The sequence below is a fragment of the Bombina bombina genome, chromosome 3 (genome assembly GCF_027579735.1).
Source record: "Bombina bombina isolate aBomBom1 chromosome 3, aBomBom1.pri, whole genome shotgun sequence".
Taxonomy (NCBI): Eukaryota; Metazoa; Chordata; class Amphibia; order Anura; family Bombinatoridae; genus Bombina; species Bombina bombina.
The window spans coordinates 826,961,325-826,986,962 of NC_069501.1; the positions used below are offsets into that span (position 1 = coordinate 826,961,325).

At 35.7% G+C, this 25,638-nt stretch overlaps 1 protein-coding gene across 1 annotated transcript in view; it reads left to right on the top strand.

Moving 5' to 3' along the window:
• Nucleotides 1-25,638, top strand: part of COL4A1 (collagen type IV alpha 1 chain) — a 364,281-nt gene that overhangs the window by 111,633 nt on the left and 227,010 nt on the right. The window contains exon 2 of the mRNA XM_053707784.1: nucleotides 23,242-23,298. Coding sequence (XP_053563759.1) covers nucleotides 23,242-23,298 — 57 coding nt within the window. The remainder of the gene's footprint in view (nucleotides 1-23,241; nucleotides 23,299-25,638) is intronic.

The window sequence follows — 25,638 nt, forward strand, 5'->3', positions numbered from 1 at the left end:
CTGGTAAGGTTTACCTGGTTTAGGCAATACCACTATTCTTGCCTCCAATGTGTTGTGAAAAGCAGGTGTTACCATCAAGATCATTAAAGAGATCAGAAGGTTTGGGTGCTAAAAAAAGTTTTATAGTAATTAATCCCGAACCCTGGAGGGCCTGGGCTTTAATGAGAGCATATTTGTTTAATAAAAAGTTTAGAATAGTGATCAAATCCCAATTGTAAATGATAAAATATGTACACAACAATGGATACTATGAAAACTCCCCTCTTTTAATTAAAAATATTTGCACAGCAAACTCTAATGGATTGGAATAATATTACATATTGCTATTCACAAAGGACTCATTACAATTCATGTATTCCAATAACCTAAGCCTCAGCAAATCACTGCTTGAGAAATTTGATTACATGTTATCTACCAAGCATTGTTAGGTCTATAATATTTTACACCTTAAAACCACAGCTCTCGTCTTGTCACTTTTGCCCCATTGTTTGAATTAAACATTGCTTTTTTTTTAATTAATTCTACCATTACTTATCTTAATTACATTTTTATTCATGTTTAAGAGGCTTTCTTTTATCTGTACCACCTTGTACTTTAGCTCTCTTAATGACCAATAAATTAATAAAAAATTAGTATGGTACTGTATAACCAAAATTACAGAAACATTCCCACACTGTTATATATCGTGAGCACAGTGTATTATATTGTTCCAACAAATTAAATATTTTGTGTGCTCCCAACGAGTACGGGGTTCGTACGAAATATTGTGTCCCAAACATGCAGTTTATTTGTGCGCACAATATAACTGTTTTAAAAATAGCCGCACATTATTTCTCTTCACTGGTAGTGTGCATGTGACCAATAAGGCTTGAAGCTCATGGGACACGTAAGCACACACAGACACACAGTATTTCATCACACTTTTATACATTTATACATTTTCTTAGGGCAGAGTATGCAACTGAATTTGGTGGCAATTGTTCAACTTCACAAATTCCTAATAGGATCAGTCATGTGCAGCTTGGGTGTCTATACAAGTGCACAATAGACACCCAAGATATTTTGTGTGCACTATATAACTGTATATTGGGGAGCAATTATTAGCTTAGTTTTTTTTGTTTCAACATGACACTGGCGAGTCTCAGTAAAAATTAAACTATCAATCATTAAACAAATCTATCATGAATATCAGTTTGCATATCTTACTAGAAAATGTGTTGGCTTGTTGACAATTTGCAACTCATTGTTTGTAGCTCTTGCAATTTCCTAATTAGTGTGAATGCAGATTTTTTTTTATCGTTTTGTTGACTGCATTCAACTACAACCAAAAATTATTAAAATAATTTGGTTTCATTTTCATTGTGCATATGTTTGAGCAATTTTTTCATTAAACTATATTTATCATTTTGTATTAAACTATACATTGATTGTGTTTTTTTTCTAAATGTGAACTATGTATGCATTTAAACCCAAACAATGAGAAAAGGCTGTGCAAAAAGACCAAGTTAAAGGGACACTGTACCCAAAAATTTTCTTTCATGATTCAGATTGAGCATGAAATTTTAAGCAACTTTCTAATTTACTCCTATTATCAAATTTTCTTCATTCTCTTGGTATCTTTATTTGAAATGCAAGAATGCAAGTTTAGATGCCGGCCCATTTTTGGTGAACAACCTGGGTTGTCCTTGCTGATTGGTGGATAAATTCATCCACCAAAAAAAAAGTGCTGTCCAGAGTACTGAAACAAAAAAAAAGCTTAGATGCCTTCTTTTTCAAATAATGTTAGCAAGAGAACGAAGAAAAATTGATAATAGGAGTAAATTAGAAAGTTGCTTAAAATTGAATGCTCTTTCTGAGTTACAAAAGAAAAAAATTGGGTTCAGTGTCCCTTTAAGCTTTATGACACAGACCAAGGTTCTCAAGACTGTAAAATTAGATTAACAGATAACCCATGAGAAATTCCATGAGATAAATGTTCTTATAAGTCTGGAATAAAATTGGTGTTATGGCTTAACGACAATAATCTTTTGAGTTCCCATGGTGTGAAAAAAATACAAACAAGATTTTCAAATGGCCTAGAATGGTTTTGAATCTTTAAAACCTTTAAAAATAATTCCAATCACTTCTCAGTAGTCTTCAAATGTAGTGTCAGAGTACACCATGAGAGTTCAGCCTTGGTTACAAAGGTTTGTAGGGAATAACATCATATATCATTACAAATAGCATGGAAAACACATTGGTTCAATTGAAATTTTTTGTACCAGATATTTATTTATTTATAAAAACTCTGCAGATTGTTACAAGATGTCACAAATACAAGATGCAGCTGTGGTACACTTCATTGTATACATATAGCTAAAACCAATACAAACATCTGTCATCCACATCTTTTTAATGTGTTCTTTTCATTTACAGTAAATCTTATCCACACTCTTGGACTAGAAAAATTTCTTCTGCCAAAAGAAATAGTGAATATTGCAAATTAAGATCAATATTTAATGAATTAGCCATTCTTCATGTTTCCATAGGTAACATATTTTTGCTTCAGTGGAGGTCAGAGAAAATCCTGTGAAAACCCTTGTGGAAAACCTGGGAAAAGTATTTAAATGGACAGTCTAGTCAAAAATAAACTTTCATGATTCAGATAGGGCATGTCAATTTAAACAACTTTTCCAATTTACTTTTATCATCAATTTTGCTTTGCTCTCTTGGTATTCTTAGTTAAAAGCTAAACCTTGGAGGCTTATATGCAAACTTCTTAGACCTTGCAAAACTGGGGAATGGGTAATAAGGGATTATCTATCTTTTTAAACAATAAACATTCTGGTGTAGACTGTCCCTTTAACTTTTTCCACATATTTGCCCAATCCAAACCGAAGAACACCAGATTTTCCTTATTTATCATCTATGTAATTCAGAAATTTTAAGTACTTTAAACAACTACAAAGGAAAAAAAAAAAAAAGAAACAAACCTGAATTTGATGTATTTTCATGGATTGGAATGATAGCCAATTTTTGTTAGAGACATTAAGCACTAAATGAATGATAAAATTAACTAATTATTTGAAGCAAAGATTAACCTGAGAATAAATTAATTTGCAGTTTTAAAATTATAGTATTTAAATACTGCAAAAAAGTGTGAAGTTTTAGTGCCCATAAAGCAATGGGTAGCACAATCTTGTAACAATCTTCTGAGGCCAAATATTGACAATCATAAATGGTCCATTAGAATGTGCAACCAATAACTCCAAACCTTCTAAGCATTCCACATCTTGTCACAGGTTGGGATGTATGGCCCACTACCTGCCAGCACTCCCTTGGTGTCCTGGTTTTAAGAGACTGAATTGCCTCGTCCACACACACCCATTGACTTCTTAGACATGCCCACAGATCACCCGTAACCCCACCCAAATATTCATAGCCACACCCCTCCCATGAATGGCCCCACCCACAAATGACCAGTGCACCATATCCCACATGCTTTCAACCTCCCGCATCCCTGAAATAATCCGTCAGATGTTGGGAGGTATGTAACTGTGTGGAATATAGCAGTAAAAGTCTGAAGTTTAAATTTCAACTTTTAACAAGAATTCCACAATTTTCAGAATTAAATTACAGGAAAGTGAAACAAAAAATGAATAATGAAAGCATATTACAAAGGTTATTTTTTTCAACATTCAATGAAACATTTTATATTTAAATCTTAAAGTGTTTGAGACTGTTTATTAATAGTTTCAAGCAACATGTATGCACCATATTCCTATTTTGCTGTAAAATGTATCTTGATGCAGTAGAATACTATGCTGCATAACTTTATAAAATGTATGGAATTCTCACATGTACAAAGTGATAGTCTGCAGTTTAAATAGTTAACACCAGAATTACATTTTCTGATTCTTCTGAATTTAAAACTGTTATGATTTTTTTTAAGCCTGACCCAGTTTATAATAGATATGTATAGTTTTTTTTTACGTTTTAGCAAATTTGTTGCACTGTGGGCATATCAATACCCACTAAAGGCCTAAATAGCATCAACCTAGGTTATACTGATCAGACAAATTCCCTTATGTTTTATCTTTACTATAACTAATCTCTTTCCAAATTGTAAGAGCTCAACTCATTATGTACCTAGAAGCAGGCTGGAAAATTACACTATTTCTAGGTGAGCAAGAATTGCAAGTTACAGCCAGGGATATCTACAGCATTTACTATAGTATCTTTAACCAGATTCTCAGATGTCAAGTTCTTCCCATTCAACGGAATCTCACATCCTGACCATTGATATAGTTTAAACACATCTGTGATCTAGTACAGTACTAGCTTTTATATGCAATAAAATCAGCAATATTAAAATAATTTTTGTTAGTATTTTGGCAGCTTGATGCTGATTTAGTTATATTGCATAGCCCAGGGAGTATGTGACCCTCAAACATTCAGCAATAATATAATAGTTTACATTCCAGAGCCTATTTTATGGGGATTTTTTTGGGAGTCAATGAACTTCTTAAAAAACTATTGATGTTTAAACAGCAGTAATAGTGATGAAAAATAAAACAAAAATATTTTTTCTTTGAACCCTAAAATGAACTTCAGCAGTCATGGAATGGAGTATGAGATTTATTTAATAAAGCTTAGCTGACTACAGTTCACATCATAAACACATTTCAAAATCTATGATGATAATACCAATCTATAGGGAACTTTATGGTAAGAAAATATTTAATAATACTTGAAGCTTTTATGTTTCTTGAAAGTCTATTGAATAGTGCCCAAAATTAATATTTTGTACAAGATTCCAACACTTTTCTAGAGAATAGAAGATAACACAAATCACATTAGCATGATTTGTGTTTATTTGTTTAGCAGATTTCAATTTGTTTGTTTTTATGTTGGCCTCTATGATGGTGGTCCTGTTTGTTTTTCTCTGGTTGAAAAACATATTTATTTTTCTTTTCTCCAGATGGAAGCAAAGAACATCCCTGCTGGTGCTATGTCATCAATTGCTTTTGGACATAGCCTGTATTAAAGGGACAGTCTACAGCATAATTTTTATTATTTAAAAAGATAGATAATCCCTTTATTACCCATTCACCAGTTTTGCATAAACAACACAGTTATATTAATCTATGTTTTACCTCTGCAATTACTTTGTATCTAAGCCTCTGCAGACTGTCCCCTATCTCAGTGCTTTTGACAGACATGCAGTTTAGTCAATCAGTGCAGACTCCTAAATAACTACACAGGAGTGAGCACAATGTTATCTATGTGACACACATGAACTTGTACTGTATAACTGTGAAAAACTTTCAAAATGCTCTGAGCTAGGAGGCGGTTTTCAATGGTTTAGAAATCAGTTTGAACCTTCCTAGGTTTAGCTTTTAAAAAATACCACCAAGGGAGCAAAGCAAATTTAATGATAAAAGTAAATTGGAAAGCTGTTTAAAATTGCATGTCACATCTGAATCATGAAAGTTTAATTTTGACTAGACTGTCCCTTTAACCATATGGGGCATTTTTTTTTAGCAGACACCAATAATCATATGTATAAAATATCATATATACAACAATTATATAACATCTTCAAGTGAAAAGGAAAAAGTGATAATACCAATCAATTAATATACATGAAAATTGAGAAATATGGTAGAATATTTTAAATCAGAAACTAAATCAATAGACAACAAGGATGAAATATAACTGGCCTGAAGGTTACATTCAGTAATTGAAGATTTTTTGTCTGTTGCCATCAGGTCCACGGAGCTGTAAACCTCAGTAATTTCACACTGGCATTTTGTAAAGTTGAGAAGTATAAAGTTAAATGAGATGAATAAATAGTAACTAATTTCCTATGTAAATATAACTAGAATGTGGTTATTTATAACACCTTAAAGTCACAATAAACATGGCATGCTCTAAATTATAAGAGGATGCAATTTTTGCATTATTGGCCCTACATAACTTTTCAAGGGTTAAAAACATTGGTAAAGTCTTGTTCAGGAGGTACAAGCTGGAAATTGCTAGGCAGCCAATCAGAAGTAGCAGTTGCACAATGGCAACATTTACTGGCTGTGTCCTGCTTGGGCGTTAAAAGGCTTTTGGCTTCCAAGCAAGACTTTACCTTTGTGTTTAACCACATTAGAGAGGGTTAAGGGCTCACTAAGGCAAACATTTAATACAACTTTTGCTTTAGAATGTTTCTCTAAACATGTTATACAAATTGCATGGGAAATCACTAAACAATTACAATACAGATACATTTAAAGCAATTATTTTTAATGAATGAGTTTGATGTATCAGATATATTTATACAGTAATGTTTGGTACAAGACACCACAGAAATATGATCTAGATTAATACAGTTATAGCTTTTAGAGAACAGCAGGAGAATTTGCCAAAGGGTCTAGAACATGACCTTGAATAATATAGTAAGCAAATAGTTCATATTATTGCTATTGTTTGTTCTGGCAGGTGTGAGTCTGACTTCCTGATTTCTAGGGCGCCTGTAACTTTAAAAACATCATCTGTAAAAAGCCTGTCAGGTCTCGGTTTTTGACAAGGTTACACTCACTGAAGACGTAACTTTGTTGAGACCAGAATTGTTTGCTCTCATATGAAGCTCATATGTCTCTATGGAAACATGAATAAGAGATTATTTGCTATAGGGATGACATTGAATTATTATTTGTGCCTGTACTTTGTCTCAAGATTAACCTGTGCATCCCCCTCTCCCAGATATTGCAGGTTTTTTACAGGTTGGGAGGTCTGCTCCCTGTCCCTCCCACAGCTTCCCCTTCAGGGCAAATGTCTCCCAGTTTCCAGGGACTTCCCCAGCTACAATGACCACACACCCAACTCCACCAACCCTGCTCATCACATGCCCAGCTACAGCACACCTGTGCCCCCACCACATCTGTCACCAAATGCCACGCCCACTGCACAGAAGCCACCCTCATCTTACTGTGGGATGACAGGCACTTTGAATAATGGGGGCCACAAAGAAAGAATACAAACTAATTCCAAAATCTAACAACAGCACTTTGGTTTCACAGTGAAGCTGACAAACACACCAGGGCTCAGGATACTTTAATGCCAGCAGTTATAGGTGGAGGGCTCCAGGTACCCCAATTCCTGCAAAATCTTTAACATGCTTCAAAACCCCTCCACTGATATGATTAATAATACATCATATAAAAATGCACAATGTATGCTAGTGACTGTAAAATAAATCATCGGCTTCATGTAATTGATGTGAGATATTTAAACTGAAGAATAATCCAAACAAATATACATTTACCTATAGAGTATTTGAATATTTACAAATGTAGTGCTTTGTTATCTCAGTGGCATTGATATTGTTAACTGGCAAATCACAAAAAATGTAATGTAATAAGCAATGTAGTTCCACCCCAGAGAAGCTCAATCAGGCGGATGCTGATCAGCAGCAAAACAACATTTGCTGAAGGTTTAAAATACTCTGTATATGTAAAACTCAATACAAACAAGTAGCAGTAGTTGTTAAAGGGACACTAAACCCACATTTTTTCTTTCATGATTCAGGTAGAGAATACAATTTTAAACAACATTTCAATTTACTTCTATTATCTAATTTGCTTCAGTCTTTAGATATCCTTTGTTGAAGAAACAGCCATGCACATGGGTGAGCCAATCACACAAGGCATCTATGTGCAGCCACCAATCAGAAGCTACTGAGCCTATCTAGATATGCTTTTCAGCAAAGTATATCAAGAGACTGTAGCAAATTAGATAATAGAAGTAAATTAGAAAGTTGTTTAAAATTGCATGCTCTATCGAAATCATGAAAGAAAAATTTTGGGTTTCATATCCCTTAATATAAAGGTTCAGAAGAGAACTGAAAAGGTGAGCAAAAACAGAAATGTTTAATAAAAAGAACATGTTCTGGTTATGCATTTTTGCTTGTGTTTATATGTTTGAGTGTTTAACATGACCTGTAGCAAGTGATCATTTGTGGTCACTAGTTTGTGAACTATAGTGCCCTTATGCTGTATGTAGTATATCTTAACTAATGACTGATTAAAGGGACACTAAACCCACATTTTTTCTTTAATGATTCAGATAGAGCAGCAATTTTAAGCAACTTTCTAATTTACTCCTATTATCACATTTTCTTTGTTCTATTGCTATCTTTATTTAAAAAGCAGGAATGTAAAGCATAGGAGCTGGCCCATTTTTGGTTCAGAACCTGGGTTATGCTTGTTTATTGGTTTGGTAAATGTAGCCACCATTGCTGAACCTAAAATGGGCTGGCTACTAAGCTTTACATTCCTGCTTTTTAAATAAAGATAGGAAGAGAATGAAGAAAACTAGATAATAGGAGTAAATTAGAAACTTGCATATAATTGCATGCTCTATCTGAGGGTTTAGTATCCCCTTAAGGTAAATAACATCATTATTAAAAATTACAAAAGGTCAGTGTTGTATTCTTTCCTGTTACATTAACTTTATTGATAAAGATGCTGGATTACACATGATATTGTAGATTGGCTAATAAAGATCAAGGGATCATCAAGATAATTGTTATTGGTTATGTAGATATTTAAAGGGCCATAATACCCAAATGTTTAAACACTTGAAAGTGATGCAGCATAGCTGTAAAAAGCTGGCTAGAAAATATCACCTGAACATCTCTATGTAAAAAAGAAAGATATTTTACCTCAAAAGTTCCTCAGTAGCCACATCCCATTGTAAAGGATTTCTAAGCAGCATATCAGTATGTCTGTCCTGGGACAGCTAAGGGGATGAGCCTCGTGCACTCTCATATTATTTACCTATACAGGATAAAGGAAGCTTACTATGAAATCTCATGAGAGTTAAGTCAAATCTCATGAGATCACAGTAAAAGAGTTCATGACCTCAGCACTGCTGATGCTGATTGGCTGCTGTTCATTTCTTTATTATTTTTTTTACCTGCAGCTGAGAGCAGCTGAGTATAACTTTTTACACAGAACTTACTCTGTTGAGCTGAGGAGATTGTGAGGTAAAATATCTTCCATTTTTTCCTAGATAATGTCTGAGTGCTGGTAACTGAAGAAATTGTGTTTTATTGCAATTAGGATTCTTTAGGGGTAAACAGAAGTTTATTTATTATTATTATTGTTTTTGTTTATAGAGAATCCATACTTTAAAACAATCATATTATTTATTTTTTGCTTAAACCTCTAATATGTTGCTTGGATTGAAATTTTATTAAATAAATTTGCTTAAAGGGACACTGAACCCGAAATGTTTATTTCGTGATTCAGATAGAGCATGTAATTTTAAGCAACTTTCTAATTTACTCCTATTATCAATGTTTCTTCGTTCTCTTGCTATCTTTATATCAAAAAGAAGGCATCTAAGCTTTTTTCTTGATTCAGACTCTGGACAGCAGTTTTTGATTGGTGGATAAATTTATTCACCAATCAACAAGGACAACCTAGGTTGTTCACCAAAAATTGGCCGGCATCTAATTTTACATTCTTGCATTTCAAATAAAGATTCCAAGAGAATAAAGAAAATTTGATAATAGGAGTAAATTAGAAAGTTGTTTAAAATGTCATGCTCTATCTGAATCAGAAAAGAAAAAATGTGGGTTCAGTGTTCCTTTAACAGCTGCAACCAGTGACTGTTCTATGGGATAGCTGTGGGGTGCAACCAAATCACCAAATAACTGCTAAGTAGTGAAAAATTAAACAGTGTTTAAAGAGTATGTTCTCCAAGATGGATTTGATATATTAATGCTAAATTAGTACAAGAAATGTGGATGGGCTATTATGTTTTTTTATATAGGTTTTAACTTTTAAAGGTAACAGTATACTATAGCTTATTTTGATTGTTATTCCCATAACTCAAAAACATAAATCTATTCTGGTTTCAATTTAAACCAGATTTCTACTAACATGGTATTCATGTATCATATGAACAGAGAATGTTAATGCTAAAAAAACATATGTATAATATTCAGAACATGTGTTTATGGACTGAAATATTTTTGAGGAGCCATGGGATTTACAGTCGTAAGAGGAATCTCATTTACTCAGCAGAAAATATTTCCTAGAAACATCATTTTGTTTGGTTGAAAAATGTAAACGTCATCTTTCATCTCTAAAGAAAATTATGCTTTTGTTTTGTTTATAAAGAATCAAACCAGAAAGGGGCCAAGTGGTATAAAGTTACATTGTGAAAAATGTGAAGTTCAAATAGCAGGAGCCATTTTATCTCTTAAACCTCATGCAAAAGATTACTGCTATGAGAATCCGAATTGCACATAACTGTCAATATACTGTCAGTTCATTGTCTTAGCCTTCTTTACATCAGGTTCCTTTATGCCTATATCAGAAGATGAACATTTTGCTTTGGTAGCCAGATACTTATCCATTTTGAACAATTAATAAAATTAATAAAAATTCTAGTCAAACTATTGAAGTAGGAAAAGCTAAACTTAATAGTGTAACCGTGCTAGTAACAACTCAATTAATAGGCCCTAGGGCAAAATTTCACCTCCTGCACACTCCCCATTTTTTAACATATTGTTTACCATCAAAATGTGGCAGCACCCATCAGGCTCTCTGACCATTTAAAAAAAAATAAAAAAAAAAATATAGAAAACAGAGAAAAATTATGTCAATTTTAAAAACAGTAGTAGATTTAATGAATTAACAAAAGAATGGGCAAAATTATAAGAAAGCAAGGGCAAGACCTCATGCTCTATAGTTATACAAAGGCAGGTCTAGAATTAATTGAGAAACTAGTTTCTTGTTATACCAATGCACCTATTTCAGTCACTTAAAAGAACATGAAAGTCATGATTCAGATATAAAGGGTACAATTTTATTAATTTCAATTTACTTTACTCTGTTCGTATGCTTTGTTGAATAGCATCCTTATGTAGGTGCATGTGTCTTGAACACTATAAGGTAGCAGTGTTTGCAACAATGTTTATAACAGTTATATACATTGTTAAATGGACATAAACATGCAAAAAGAAAACGCTCTAATGCAAAGTTTTTCATTTCCAATACAAACAAGCCAGGTTTTCAGGATTACCTTGGCTGAGAGCAGTTTAAGATCAATAGTTATTAATCCGCAAATTATTTCTAGTCAGGATCGGCTCCAAGGAGGGGGGCATTGGGGGGGCAATGCCCACTTAAATGGAATGCTGTGCCCCCTCAAAAAATATTGATATGATCATACGCTTTAAAAATAATAAATAAAATAATGAATTGTTATGTAATGCTGCATGCTGGGGGCAGAGTTAGCTGCCGAACTGTGAGGTTGCATCACGCATCTGCAAGGAGCTCTGTGTCTTAACCTCTTATTTGGAATTAGAAGTTAATTAGATACTTTTTGGACTTGTCTTTAACCCTATTAATTTTACCTGTCGTGATTTACTCATTTTCGTAAACAATAGATCATGATAAGAATATGATTCAGATAGAGCATGACATTTTAAGCAACTTTCTAATTTATTCCTATTATCAAATTTTCTTTATTCTCTTGGTATCTTTATTTGAAATGCAAGAATGTAAGTTTAGATGCCAGCCCATTTTTGGTGAACAACCTAGGTTGTCCTTGCTGATTGGTGGATAAATTCATCCACCAATCAAAAACTGCTGTCCAGAGTTCTGAACCAAGAAAAAAAGCTTGGATGCCTTCTGTTTCAAATAAAGATAGCAAGAGAACGAAGAAACATTTATAATAGGAGTAAATTAGAAAGTTGCTTAAAATTGCATGCTCTATCTGAATCATGAAATAAAACAATTGGGTTCAGTGTCTCTTTAAGTAGCCTGATATCCGTTAGTTATTGCAAAACAGGTATAGCTAAATCTAATCTACAAAATTACCAGTACCTGAAAACCTAGTATCCTCACTGCTATTGCAAACAAAGGGGTTAATTGCATTGGGGGGTTTGGGGTGCATGGCTGTTTAGGGGACATGATTGAGATTTGATAATTAAAAACCCTAAATTCTGGTATCAAGAAATTTTTTTACCCCTCCTTCAGAAGATCAAAGAGGATTTACAGCTCTGGAGGAATTTTCCATTATCTATCTCAGCTTTCATAAGTCTTATTAAGACTATAATCTTTCCGCGTATTTTATATTTGTTGCAAAATTTGCCATTATATATACTAAATAAAGATCTAAATAGGATGGTGTCTTGGTTTTCCCAATTTATTTGGAAAGGTAAAAAGCCACGTTTATCGAATAATAGATTATCCAATAAATTTTCCGCAGCCGGTTTGGCTCTTCCAAATATTAAACTTTATAATTTGGCAACTTTATTGAAATTCGCTTTTGATTGGATCGCCCAATCAAATATTGTTTCGTCATATGTTCTTGAAGAACACCTGGTTTCTCCATGGTCATTGAGTGCTCTTTGGTACTGTCCGCCTCCAAATCTTCCTATACATGTTAGAAAACTTTGTTCATTCAAGAACATAATATCTGCTTGGCATAAAGCTGGTCACGTTCTTAAAATTGATCCAGCATTTTCTGAATTCTTACCGATTATGGGTAACCCACTCTTCCTTCCGGGTATAGGTCAGAAGGTGTTTAGAAATTGGCGAGATAAGGGGCTTAAAGATATACATCAATTATTGACTACTGATCTTCGAATTTGTCCTTGGGCCACCTTATGTCAAAAATTTGTCCTCCCATTTAGGAATCAATATGCATATTTTCAGATACGCCACTATGTCTCATCTCAGAAATGGTATGCTTCTTTTCCAGCTGACTGGACAGACATGAAGATGTGTATACAGAAATTTAGAGTAGGAGAGGCATCAATACCCCTTATTTATGATGTTATGCTTTCCAAACAAGGTATTCTAGCTATGGATAAATTATGTTCCTTCTGGAGGTCGACTATCGAAACGATTGATATAGACAAGATTGTAGTCAGCCTTTCTCAGGTTTCTAGTTATCCCTTATCAGTTAGTTGGAAAGAATCCCACTAAAAATTAGTTAATAATTTTTATCTAACTCCGGCTAAAGTATCTAGATTCTATCCAGAACAAGCCGCAGCCTGCCGTAGATGTTCATGTCCCTGTGCGGATTTCGCCCATATGCTATGGTTCTGTCCAAAGATTCGACAGTTGTGGTACAAAGTCCAATTTTGGGTAAATAGGGTTTTGAATGTATCGCTCTCCTTTTCTCTGGAAGACATTCTTTTTCTGTTTACTGATGTTAGACTTAATTTGGACAGGCGTATAGTTAATACCATTATACTTACAACTAGACACAATATTTTTAAGAACAGGATGGCTGTTAAAGCTCCAAGTCTGGCCTCTATATTGAAAGGTATTAAAGAACAAATTATTTATGAATCCTTTCATTTACAACACGTAAAGGAGTCTAGAATTAATTTTTTTTTGATTGGATGGGCTTCCGTGATTACTACATACCCAACTCCAGTTCAGAAGCAAATTTTGTCTCCCTTCCTCTCTTCTATCAGCTTTGCAGAACTGGTTATATTGGGAATATTCCCTCTATACGTGGATAAGGAGTTATAGAGACTGTTAAAAGCTCTGCAGACCCGGCTCCGGTGGGGTTGGGGTGAGGATTATTGGTCTGAGGGGGGGGGGGGGGGCGGGTTGGGGTCCCTCCCCCCCTTTTTTTTCTCTCTTTTTCTTCTTCCTTCTTCTTTCTTCTGGTCTATCTTCCAAGGTGTTGCAATACACCCTGGACTTATTTTTGAAATATTAAGTAAATCCATAATATTTAGTATTGCAATACTAAGATTGATTAGGATCTACTACAAAAAGCTGTTTTAGTGTAATATTATGTTAGAGATGATGATAGTTGCTGTTTTGTGTGCTTATAAACCTTGGATTAATTCTTGCTCTATTATATGTATGATGTTGGAATATATATATATGAAATTATTACGTTAAAATGTGTCCTGTGTGACGCAAGACAGTATGACTTCTATGATAATCTGTTTTTTATATTTTCCTTAATAAAAATAAAGTGGAAAAAAAAAAAAGAGATTTGATAATGAGTTTAAGGGTTTTGGATCATGGTGATTAAGGGGTGAATTGTTTTTAAGGAGCTATTGCACTGGGGGTCTCAAGTTTAATGGCTCTGTTTAAGTGCACTGCATAGGATTTAGACTTCATTCTTTTTCCTAGTGATTTAGCACATGTTCTCCAAATGTTAATAGTGTGGGATAAGCCAGCCAGATGCTAAACTTTCCTGCAGAATATGTAGGTCTGCTATTATTTTGATTCTCATACATGCTTTGTAAATGCGCGCCCCCTCGTGAAAAAAAAATGCCCCCCCTCCATTTAATTTTGGAGCCGACCCTGGCTCTAGTTCAGGTAACTTGAAAAGCTAACCTGTGAAAGGGAACATGAAGCTCAAATGTTTTCTTTCATGATTCAGATAGTACATACATTTTTAAAAAACATTTTCAATTTACTTCTATTATCAAACTTGCTTCATTCTCATGGTGATTGCCATCAACACCCGGGCCGCGGCCTGTTACTGGGCCATGAAGGCCCTGCTGGTGGGCCGCTACCAATTACCAACCAGCTCCCAGTAGAGCATTGCTGCTCCTGAGCCGATCCAAGTATGCTTTTCAACAAAGGATACCAACAGAACAAAGTAAATATGAAAAAGTATATTGAAGTATCTTAAAACTCTGTCTGAACCATGAAACTTTGTTTTGACTTGCTTGTTGCTTTAAGCACTATAACATATAACAATATTTACAGACAACAATGTTGTAAACAATGCTGCCATATTGTGATTAAAATGTGTGCATGCTCCTGAGCCTACCTAGGTATGCTTTTAAACAAAGGATACCAAGAGAAAGACGTAAATTAAATTAAAGTATTAAGTGGAGCGCTAATTTATCGTGCACCCGCAAACAGTCACATTCGCCAGTTTGCGGGTGCGCGATAAATAACCAATACACCTAAATACACATATTAACATATAACATATACATATATATTTATATTTGCTGCCCATCGCTGCGCTACCCCCTTTCTTGTTTTAGTTCTCATGCTGTGTCTCACTCTTGTGAGTGCAATGCTTCGGTGAAATTTGCTTGTGCTGGTATTACAAAGTGGAGCGCAAATATCGCTTTAGCGAAAGCTATATTGTGCGCTCCACTTATAATCTGGCCCTAAATAGGAAAGAGTTTTAAAATGACATACTCTATCTAAATCAAGAAACTATGGCCTAGATTTAGAGTTGGGCGGTAGCCGTGAAAACCAGCGTTAGAGGCTCCTAACGCTGGTTTTTACCGCCCTCTGGTATTTGGAGTCAGTCAGGAAAGGGTCTAACGCTCACTTTCCAGCCGCGACTTTTCCATACCGCAGATCCCCTTACTTCATTTGCGTATCCTATCTTTTCAATGGGATCTTTCTAACGCCGGTATTTAGAGTCGTGGCTGAAGTGAGCGTTAGAAATCTAACGACAAAACTCCAGCCGCAGAAAAAAGTCAGTAGTTAAGAGCTTTCTGGGCTAACGCCGGTTCATAAAGCTCTTAACTACTGTGCTCTAAAGTACACTAACACCCATAAACTACCTATGTACCCCTAAACCGAGGTCCCCCCACATCGCCGCCCCTCGATTAAATTTTTTTAACCCCTAATCTGCCGACCGCCACCTACGTTATACTTATGTACCCCTAATCTGCTGCCCCTGACACCGCCGACCCCTATATTATATTTATTAACCCCTAACCTGCCCCCCACAACGTCGCCGCCAGCTACCTACAATAATTAACCCCTAATCTGCCGACTGCAAAGCGCCGCCACCTACGTTATCCTTATGTACCCCTAATCTGCTGCCCCTAACACTGCCGACCCCTATATTATATTTATTAACCCCTAATCTGCCCCCCTCAATGTCGCCTCCACCTGCCTACACTTATTAACCCCTAATCTGCCGAGCGGACCGCACCGCTACTATAATAAAGTTATTAACCCCTAATCCGCCTCACTCCCGCCTCAATAACACTATAATAAATAGTATTAACCCCTAATCTACCCTCCCTAACATCGCCGACACCTAACTTCAATTATTAACCCCTAATCTGCCGACCGAATCTCGCCGCTACTGTAATAAATGGATTAACCCCTAAAGCTAAGTCTAACCCTAACACTAACACCCCCCTAAGTTAAATATAATTTAAATCTAATGAAATAAATTAACTCTTATTAAATAAATTATTCCTATTTAAAGCTAAATACTTACCTGTAAAATAAACCCTAATATAGCTACAATATAAATTATAATTATATTATAGCTATTTTAGGATTTATATTTATTTTACAGGCAACTTTGTAATTATTTTAACCAGGTACAATAGCTATTAAATAGTTAAGAACTATTTAATAGCTAAAATAGTTAAAATAATTACAAAATTACCTGTAAAATAAATCCTAACCTAAGTTACAATTAAACCTAACACTACACTATCAATAAATTAATTAAATAAAATACCTACAATTATCTACAATTAAACCTAACACTACACTATCAATAAATTAATTAAATACAATATCTACAAATAAATACAATGAAATAAACTAACTAAAGTACAAAAAATAAAAAAGAACTAAGTTACAAAAAATAAAAAAATATTTACAAACATTAGAAAAATATTACAACAATTTTAAACTAATTACACCTACTCTAAGCCCCCTAATAAAATAACAAAGACCCCCAAAATAAAAAAATGCCCTACCCTATTCTAAATTACAAAAGTTCATAGCTCTTTTACCTTACCAGCCCTGAAAAGGGCCCTTTGCGGGGCATGCCCCAAAGAATTCAGCTCTTTTGCCTGTAAAAAAAAAACATACAATCCCCCCCCCAACATTACAACCCACCACCCACATACCCCTAATCTAACCCAAACCCCCCTTAAATAAACCTAACACTAAGCCCCTGAAGATCTTCCTACCTTGTCTTCACCTCACCGGGTTCACCGATTGGTCCAGAAGAGGGTCCGAAGTCTTGATCCGAGCCCAAGCGGGGGGCTGAAGAGTGACGTCCATCCTCGGGCTGAAGTCTGGATCCAAGCGGCGGCTGAAGAAATCCATCATCGGGCTGAAGTCTTGATCCAAGCGGGCGCTGAAGAAGTCCATCATCGGGATGAAGTCTTCTATGAAGCAGCATCTTCAATCTTCTTTCTTCCGGAGCCATCATCTTCCAGCCGACGCGGAACATCCTCTTCTACCGACGCCTACTCGCCGAATGACGGTTCCTTTAAATGATGTCATCCAAGATGGTGTCCGTCGAATTCCGATTGGCTGATAGGATTCTATCAGCCAATCGGAATTAAGGTAGGAAAATTCTGATTGGCTGATGGAATCAGCCAATCAGAATCAAGTTCAATCCGATTGGCTGATTCGATCAGCCAATCAGATTGAGCTCGCATTCTATTGGCTGATCGGAACAGCCAATAGAATGCGAGCTCAATCTGATTGGCTGATTGGATCAGCCAATCGGATTGAACTTGAATCTGATTGGCTGATTCCATCAGCCAATCAGAATTTTCCTATCTTAATTCTGATTGGCTGATAGAATCAGCCAATCGGAATTCGACGGACGCCATCTTGGATGACATCATTTAAAGGAACCGTCATTCGGCGAGTAGGCGTCGGTAGAAGAGGATGTTCCGCGTCGGCTGGAAGATGATGGCTCCGGAAGAAAGAAGATTGAAGATGCTGCTTCATATAAGACTTCATCCCGATGATGGACTTCTTCAGCGCCCGCTTGGATCAAGACTTCAGCCCGATGATGGATTTCTTCAGCCGCCGCTTGGATCCAGACTTCAGCCCGAGGATGGACGTCACTCTTCAGCCCCCCGCTTGGGCTTGGATCAAGACTTCGGATCCTCTTCTGGACCGATCGGTGAACCCGGTGAGGTGAAGACAAGGTAGGAAGATCTTCAGGGGCTTAGTGTTAGGTTTATTTAAGGGGGGTTTGGGTTAGATTAGGGGTATGTGGGTGGTGGGTTGTACTGTTGGGGGGGTATTGTATGTATTTTTTTTACAGGCAAAAGAGCTGAATTCTTTGGGGCATGCCCCGCAAAGGGCCCTTTTCAGGGCTGGTAAGGTAAAAGAGCTTTGAACTTTTGTAATTTAGAATAGGGTAGGGCATTTTTTTATTTTGGGGGTCTTTGTTATTTTATTAGGGGGCTTAGAGTAGGTGTAATTAGTTTAAAATTGTTGTAATATTTTTCTAATGTTTGTAAATATTTTTTTATTTTTTGTAACTTAGTTCTTTTTTCTTTTTTGTACTTTAGTTAGTTTATTTCAGTGCTTTCCAAACTGTGTGTCGGGACACACTAGTGTGTCGGCAGCAGTGTGTAGGTGTGTCCCTGCTTCAGCACAAATTTTTTAAAATTTAAATTTTTTTAATTTTTTTTTTGTTTTCTGACTTTCCACCTGCCTGCTACGCATATCACATTCTTGACACGTGATTGATACCTAGGGGGTCACAGATCATCTTAACCTATTGGCGCAGCTCAGTGGGAACTGAAACTATTCCCATTGGCGGCTTTAATGGCACATTGGCACCTGACTGCACGTGTAGTCTCCTCAATCGGATCGTGGCTGCATGTGTAGTCAGTGAGTGCGACAGCAGTGTGTTTGCAGCGTGGGCAGTAGTCAATCGGACTCAACGAGCTCTGAGGGTGGCAGCTTAAACGCTGAGCTGAAGTCAGTGGGGTTTTTTTGCAGCTAGCTCCCAGTAGTGCATTGCTGTTCCTGCTCTTGATATATGGATAGGAAGGGGAAGCTTAAAAATGTGAGTATCTAATATTCCACCAAATATTCAGAAACTGTGTTCATCCCATTAAAATAGTAAGTAAGTAACTATTGGTGCTATTAAACTTTTTTTTAATTCTTGCACTGTTACTGTTGTACTGTTACTTGTAAATACATTTCTTTTTTATATCATTTATGTATGGGTCCGTATCTCTTAAAACAAGTTAGTTTAACCTCCTGTTTGCCAGTACAACTGAATTACTGTGTCGCGAAATGATGTAGGTCTAAAAAGTGTGTCACCGACATGAAAAGTTTGGAAAGCTCTGGTTTATTTCATTGTATTTATTTGTAGGTATTGTATTTAATTAATTTATTGATAGTGTAGTGTTAGGTTTAATTGTAGATAATTGTAGGTATTTTATTTTATTAATTTATTGATAGTGTAGTGTTAGGTTTAATTGTAACTTAGGTTAGGATTTATTTTACAGGTAATTTTGTAATTATTTTAACTAGGTAACTATTAAATAGTACTATTTAATAGCTATTGTACCTGGTTAAAATAATTACAAAGTTGCCTGTAAAATAAATATTAATCCTAAAATAGCTACAATGTAATTATAATTTATATTGTAGCTATATTAGGGTTTATTTTACAGGTAAGTATTTAGCTTTAAATAGGAATAATTTATTTAATAAGAGTTAATTTATTTAGTTAGATTTAAATTATATTTAATTTAGGGGGTGTTAGGGTTAAAGTTAGACTTAGCTTTAGGGGTTAATAAATTTATTAGAGTAGCGGTGAGCTCCTGTCGGCAGATTAGGGGTTAATACTTGAAGTTAGGTGTCGGCAATGTTAGGGAGGGCAGATTAGGGGTTAATACTATTTATTATAGGGTTATTGAGGCGGGAGTTAGGGCAGCAGATTAGGGGTACATAGGGATAATGTAGGTGGCGGGGGTGTACGGAGCGGCAGATTAGGGGTTAAAAATAATATGCAGGGGTCAGCGATAGCGGGGGCGGCAGATTAGGGGTTAATAAGTGTAAGGTTAGGGGTGTTTAGAGTCAGGGTACATGTTAGAGTGTTAGGTGCAGACATAGGAAGTGTTTCCCCATAGGAAACAATGGGGCTGCGTTAGGAGCTGAACGCGGCTTTTTTGCAGGTGTTAGGTTTTTTTTCAGCTCAAACAGCCCCATTGTTTTCTATGGGGGAATCGTGCACGAGCACGTTTTTGAAGCTGGCCACGTCCGTAAGCACCGCTGGTATCGAGAGTTGAAGTTGCGGTAAATATGCTATACGCTCCTTTTTTGGAGCCTAACGCAGCCATTCTGTGAACTCTAAATACCAGCGGTATTTAAAAGGTGCGGCCAGAAAAAAGCACCCCTTTGGCCGCAAAACTCTAAATCTAGGCGTATAATTTTGACTTTCATGTCCCACTCCCTTTAATAACACAAGGAAATACAAATATAATTGGAATGGGCTTAAGTTCATCACAAGAGTCAAAGTACCAAAAAGGTTTACAATTATGTAGGAAAATTAGCAGAATAAATGGTGAACATATTTTATTTTAAAAATTGAGAAGCATCAACAGGCAATATATAAATACAGATATTTTTTTGTACTTGTCATATGAATAAGCAGACTCTTCTAAATTATGCTGGAAATGTTCCTTAGTTTGGAAATGAGCCAAAAGTTAGGCAGCTATTTGAACATTTTACATTTGAAGAGATTGTGAGTGGAATTTCAGAGATAAGCCGGGCAGTGTGTCTTTTCCTCCTTATTTGGTTGAAAGGTGAATGCTCTTATGCTGGCAGCTTGAAGGGGCTATAAGTCACATGGCATGAAAGTAAGAAGCACATTCTTATCAGGAATTCATTAAATGGATCATTTGGAAAGCTTTAAAAAAAATACATGAGGCGGTAATTAAGAAAAATATTGTGATTTGAAAAGTCACCATCAATCAGTAGCATTTCGTGTGCACTTCCATTGGAATTTTTATTGTGTGTAAACTATTTATCAGCTGTTATTGGATGTAATAAATGGTGATTATAATATAAACTCATTTTATTTCAAGTTTCGCTACTTAAGAAAAGTGCTTAAAGGACTTGTGTTCTCTTGTGCAATGTGATCACAAGTGTGTTGCTCTCTCCCATAACCTACACACCCTATAGTGCATCCCAATCAGATAAACTGTCATTCCTTGACTTTTTTTTCCAGAATGAGACCTTTATTTACCATTTCAAAGCATATGTGTAGGATTAGGGTCAATAGTTTTTTAGTAGCTGGTTGTGATACTTTAAATTTTCAATGCTAAATTCTACATAAGTGCCTTGGATTAATTATTTCCTTAAAACAATGAAAACACAGTTTTACTATCTGGAAATAAAAGGGAGATTTCCCTATAATCTCATTAGGTGGTGCCAAGCTGTGAAATAAAATTAGTACCTTGCATGAAGACAAAATAAACACTGCTAACGCCATGTAAAAGTCTAGATGCGTTCAGAGTTCCTTTAAAGACAATTGGTGTGGTATATATTACAGTTGTGCTCATAAGTGTACATACCCTTGCAAAATTTATGATTTATTGGCCATTTTTCAGAGAATATGAAGGATAACACAAAAACTTTTCTTTCACTCATGGTTAGTGTTTGTCAGAAGCCATTTATTATCAATCAACTGTGTTTACTCTTTTTAAATCATAATGACAATAGAAACTACCCAAATGACCCATATTAAAAGTTTACATACCCTGGTGATTTTGGCCTGATAACATGCACACAAGTTGACACAAAGGGGTTTGAATGGTTATTAAAGGTAACCATCCTCACCTGTGATCTGTTTGCTTGTAATTAGTGTGTGTGTATGAAAGGTCAATGAGTGTCTGGACTCCTGACAGACCCTTGCATCTTTCATCCAGTGCTGCACTGACGTTTCTGGATTCTGAGTCATGGGGAAAGCAAAAGAATTGTCAAAGGATCTGCAGGAAAAGGTAGCAGAACTGCATAAAACAGGAAAGGGATATAAAAAGATATCCAAGGAATTCAGAATGCAAATCAGCAGTGTTCAAACTCTAATCAAGAAGTGGAAAATGAGGGGTTCTGTTTGATAACATACTGCATTCATCTTGCCATCAATTCTGACCAAATTTCCTGTGCCTTTGTAGCTCACACATCCCCAAAACATCAGTGATCCACCTCCGTGTTTCACAGTAGGAATGGTGTACCTTTCATCATAGGCCTTGTTGACTCTTCTCCAAATGTAGCGTTTATGGTTGTGGCCAAAAAGCTCTATTTTGGTCTCATCACTCCAAATTAATTTGTGCCAGAAGGTTTAAGGCTTGTCTCTGTGCTGTTTGGCGTATTGTAAGTGGGATATTTTGTGGCATTTGCGTAGTAATGGCTTTCTTCTGGCGACTCAACCATGCAGCCCATCTTTCTTCAAGTGCCTCCTTATTGTGCATCTTGAAACAGCCACACCACATGTCTTCAGAGAGTCCTGTATTTAAACCTGAAGTTATTTGTGGGTTTGTCTTTGCATCCCGAACAATTTTTCTGGCTGAAATTTTAGTTGGTCTACCTGACCGTGGTTTGGTTTCAACAGAACCCCTCATTTTCCACTTCTTTATTAGAGTTTGAACACTGCTGATTTGCATTCCCAATTCCTTGGATATCTTTTTATATCCCTTTCCTGTTTTATACAGTTCAACTACCTTTTTCCGCAGATCCTTTGACAATTCTTTTGCTTTCCCCATGACTCAGAATCCAGAATCGTCAGTGCAGCACTGGATGTCAGGAGTCCAGAAACTCATTGACCTTTTATACACATACACAAATTACAAGAAAACAGATTACAGGTGAGGAAGGTTACCTTTAATAGCCATTCAAACCCCTTTGTGTCAACTTGTGTGCATGTTATCAGGCCAAAATCATCAGGGTATTTAAACTTTTGATCAGGGTTATTTGGGTAGTTTCTGTTTTCATTATGATTTAAAAAGAGTAAACACAGTTAATTAATAATAAATGGCTTCAATCAAACACTAACTATGAGTGAAAGAAAAGTTTTTGTGTTATCATTCATATTCTCTGAAACATGGCCAAGAAATCATAAATTCTGCCAGGGTATGTAAACTTATGAGCACAACTGTATATATGTAATAATTGCTTTTCTATTTCTAGCTTAATATAACTGCTGCTTTGAACTTTCTCAGATGCAGAACTTTCAGAGTAAGGGACTGTGTTCCACTAAAACCTGCAAATGAGTAAAATGTTTTATTGTGAATCCCATAACATAGGTGTATTTGTCAGGATACCCTTATATGTGTGTTACTTTGTTTGTATTTATGTATGTGTAGGTTTGTGTCTAATAATATTACCACTTACTTGTTAGCACCAAATGAAGGTGATGATAATTGTAATTTTATCTGGATTCAGCATTATACTGAAATTTGGGCTTAAGTTGTAAAATCATAATTTAATCTTTTTTTCCCTTTTTTACTCTTAGGCTTGCAATGGATGTGGAACCAGCAAATGTGACTGCAGTGGTGTAAAGGGACAGAAGGTAAGCTTTCTGTTTTTAAATAACACATACATACATATACCCGCACATACATACATATAAATATACTGTATATATATATATATATATATATATATATATATATATATATATATATACACACACACACACATATATATATATATATATATATATATATATATATATATATATACACTGTGTGCACAATTATTAGGCAAGTGAGTATTTTGACCAAATCATAATGTTATGCATATTGTCCAACTCCAAGCTGCATAAACTTGAATACTTTTGGCATATCAGGTGATGTGTATTTGTGAAATTAGGGAGGGTGTGGCCTTAGGAGATCAATACCCTATATCAAGGTGTGCATAATTATTAGCAACTTCTTTTTCTCAGGCAAAATGGGCCAAAAAAGAGATTTAACTGACTCTGAAAGGTCAAAAATGTTAAAAAGTCTTTCAGAGGGATGCAGCACTCTTGAAATTGCTACAATATTGGTGGGTGATCACAGAACCATCAAAAGTTTTGTTGCAAATTAAGAGGGTTGCAAGAAACGTGTTGAGAAAAAATACGCAAATTAACTGCTAAAGATTTGAGAAGAATCAAAAGTGAAGCTACCAGGAACCCGTTATCCTCCAGTGCTGTCATATTCCAGAACTGCAACCTACCTGGAGTGCCCAGAAGTACAAGGTGTTCAGTGTTTAGAGACATGACCAAGGTAAGGAAGGCTGAAACCCGACCACCACTGAACAAGACACAGAAGTTGAAATGTCAAGACTGGGCCAAAAAATATCTGAAGACAGATTTTTCAAAGGTTTTCTGGACTGATGAGATGAGAGTGACTCTTGTCGGACCAGATGGATGGGCCAGTGGCTGGATCAGTAACGGGCACAGAGCTCCACTTTGACTCAGACACCAGCAAGGTGGAGATGGGGTACTGGTATGGGCTGGTATTATTAAAGATGAGCTAGTTTGACCTTTTCAGGTTGAAGATGGACTTAAAATCAACTCCCAAACCTACTAATAGTTTTTAGAAGACACTTTCTTCAAGCAGTGGTACAGGAAAATGCCTGCATCTTTCAAGAAGACGATGATATTTATGCAGGACAATGCTCCATCGCATGCATCAAAGTACACTGCGTATCTAGCCATTAAAGGCCTTAAAGATGAAAGAATAATGACATGGCCCCTTCCTCACCTGACCTAAACCCTATTGAGAATTTGTGGGCCCTTTCTAAACGGGAGATTTACAGTGAAAGAAAACAGTACAGCCCTCTGAACAGTGTCTGGGAGGCTGTGGTTGCTGCTGCACAAAAAGTTGATCGTCAACAGTTCAAGAAACTGACAGACTCCATGGATGGAAGGCTTATGTCTGTTATTGCAAAGAAGGGTGGCTATATTAGTCACTGATTTTTTTGGAAATGTCAGAAATATTTATTTGTAAATTTTAAGTTGTTTGTTTATTATTCTCACTTTAACAGATGAAAATAAACAAGTGAGATGGGAATTTTTTTGTTTTTCTTTTAGTTGCATAATAATTCTGCACACTAATAGTTGCCCAATTATTGTGCACACATAGATATTCTCCTAAGAAAGCCAAAACCTCACTTTTACTTTCTTAAATATTCAGGTTTGAGGTTTATTAACATTTTGGATTGACCGAGAGCGCTGTAGTTGTAATTAATCCTCAAAAATACAATTTGCCTAATAATTGTGCACACATTGTATATATAATATATATACACATATACACACAAACACATACATGTATATATATATATATATATATATATATATATATCTCAAATAGTAGAGAGACCCGCACTCAATACTTTTGTAGAAAATATTAACAATTACATTACAGTTTTCACAATAAAATGTTAATACTACAAATCCAGTGAGTTCTGCTCTCTCTACTGTTGGATTATGTTTGTCTGTTCCTGCACCCTGGCTGGAACACCATTACATCTCCACAATTACATCTCCACCATGACTTAATGGGACAGCCTACTACAACATTTTTATTGTTTAAAAAGATAATCACGGTTATATTAATATACTTTTTACCTCTGTGATTACCTTGTATCTAAGCCTCTTCTGACAGCCCACTTATCACATGGCTAATTATTTATTATCTATTGACTTGCATTTTAGCCAATTAGTGCAGTGTCATGCACAACTCAACGGGAGAAAAAACAATGCTATCTATATGGCCCACATGAATTATCAGTCCTGTGAAAAGCAAATAAAAAAGCATGTGATAAGAGGCTGTCTGCAGTGGCTTAGAAACAGGACATTTAGATGTTTAAATGTTATAGAGTATATTAATATAACAATGTTGGTTGTCCAAAGCTGGGAAAT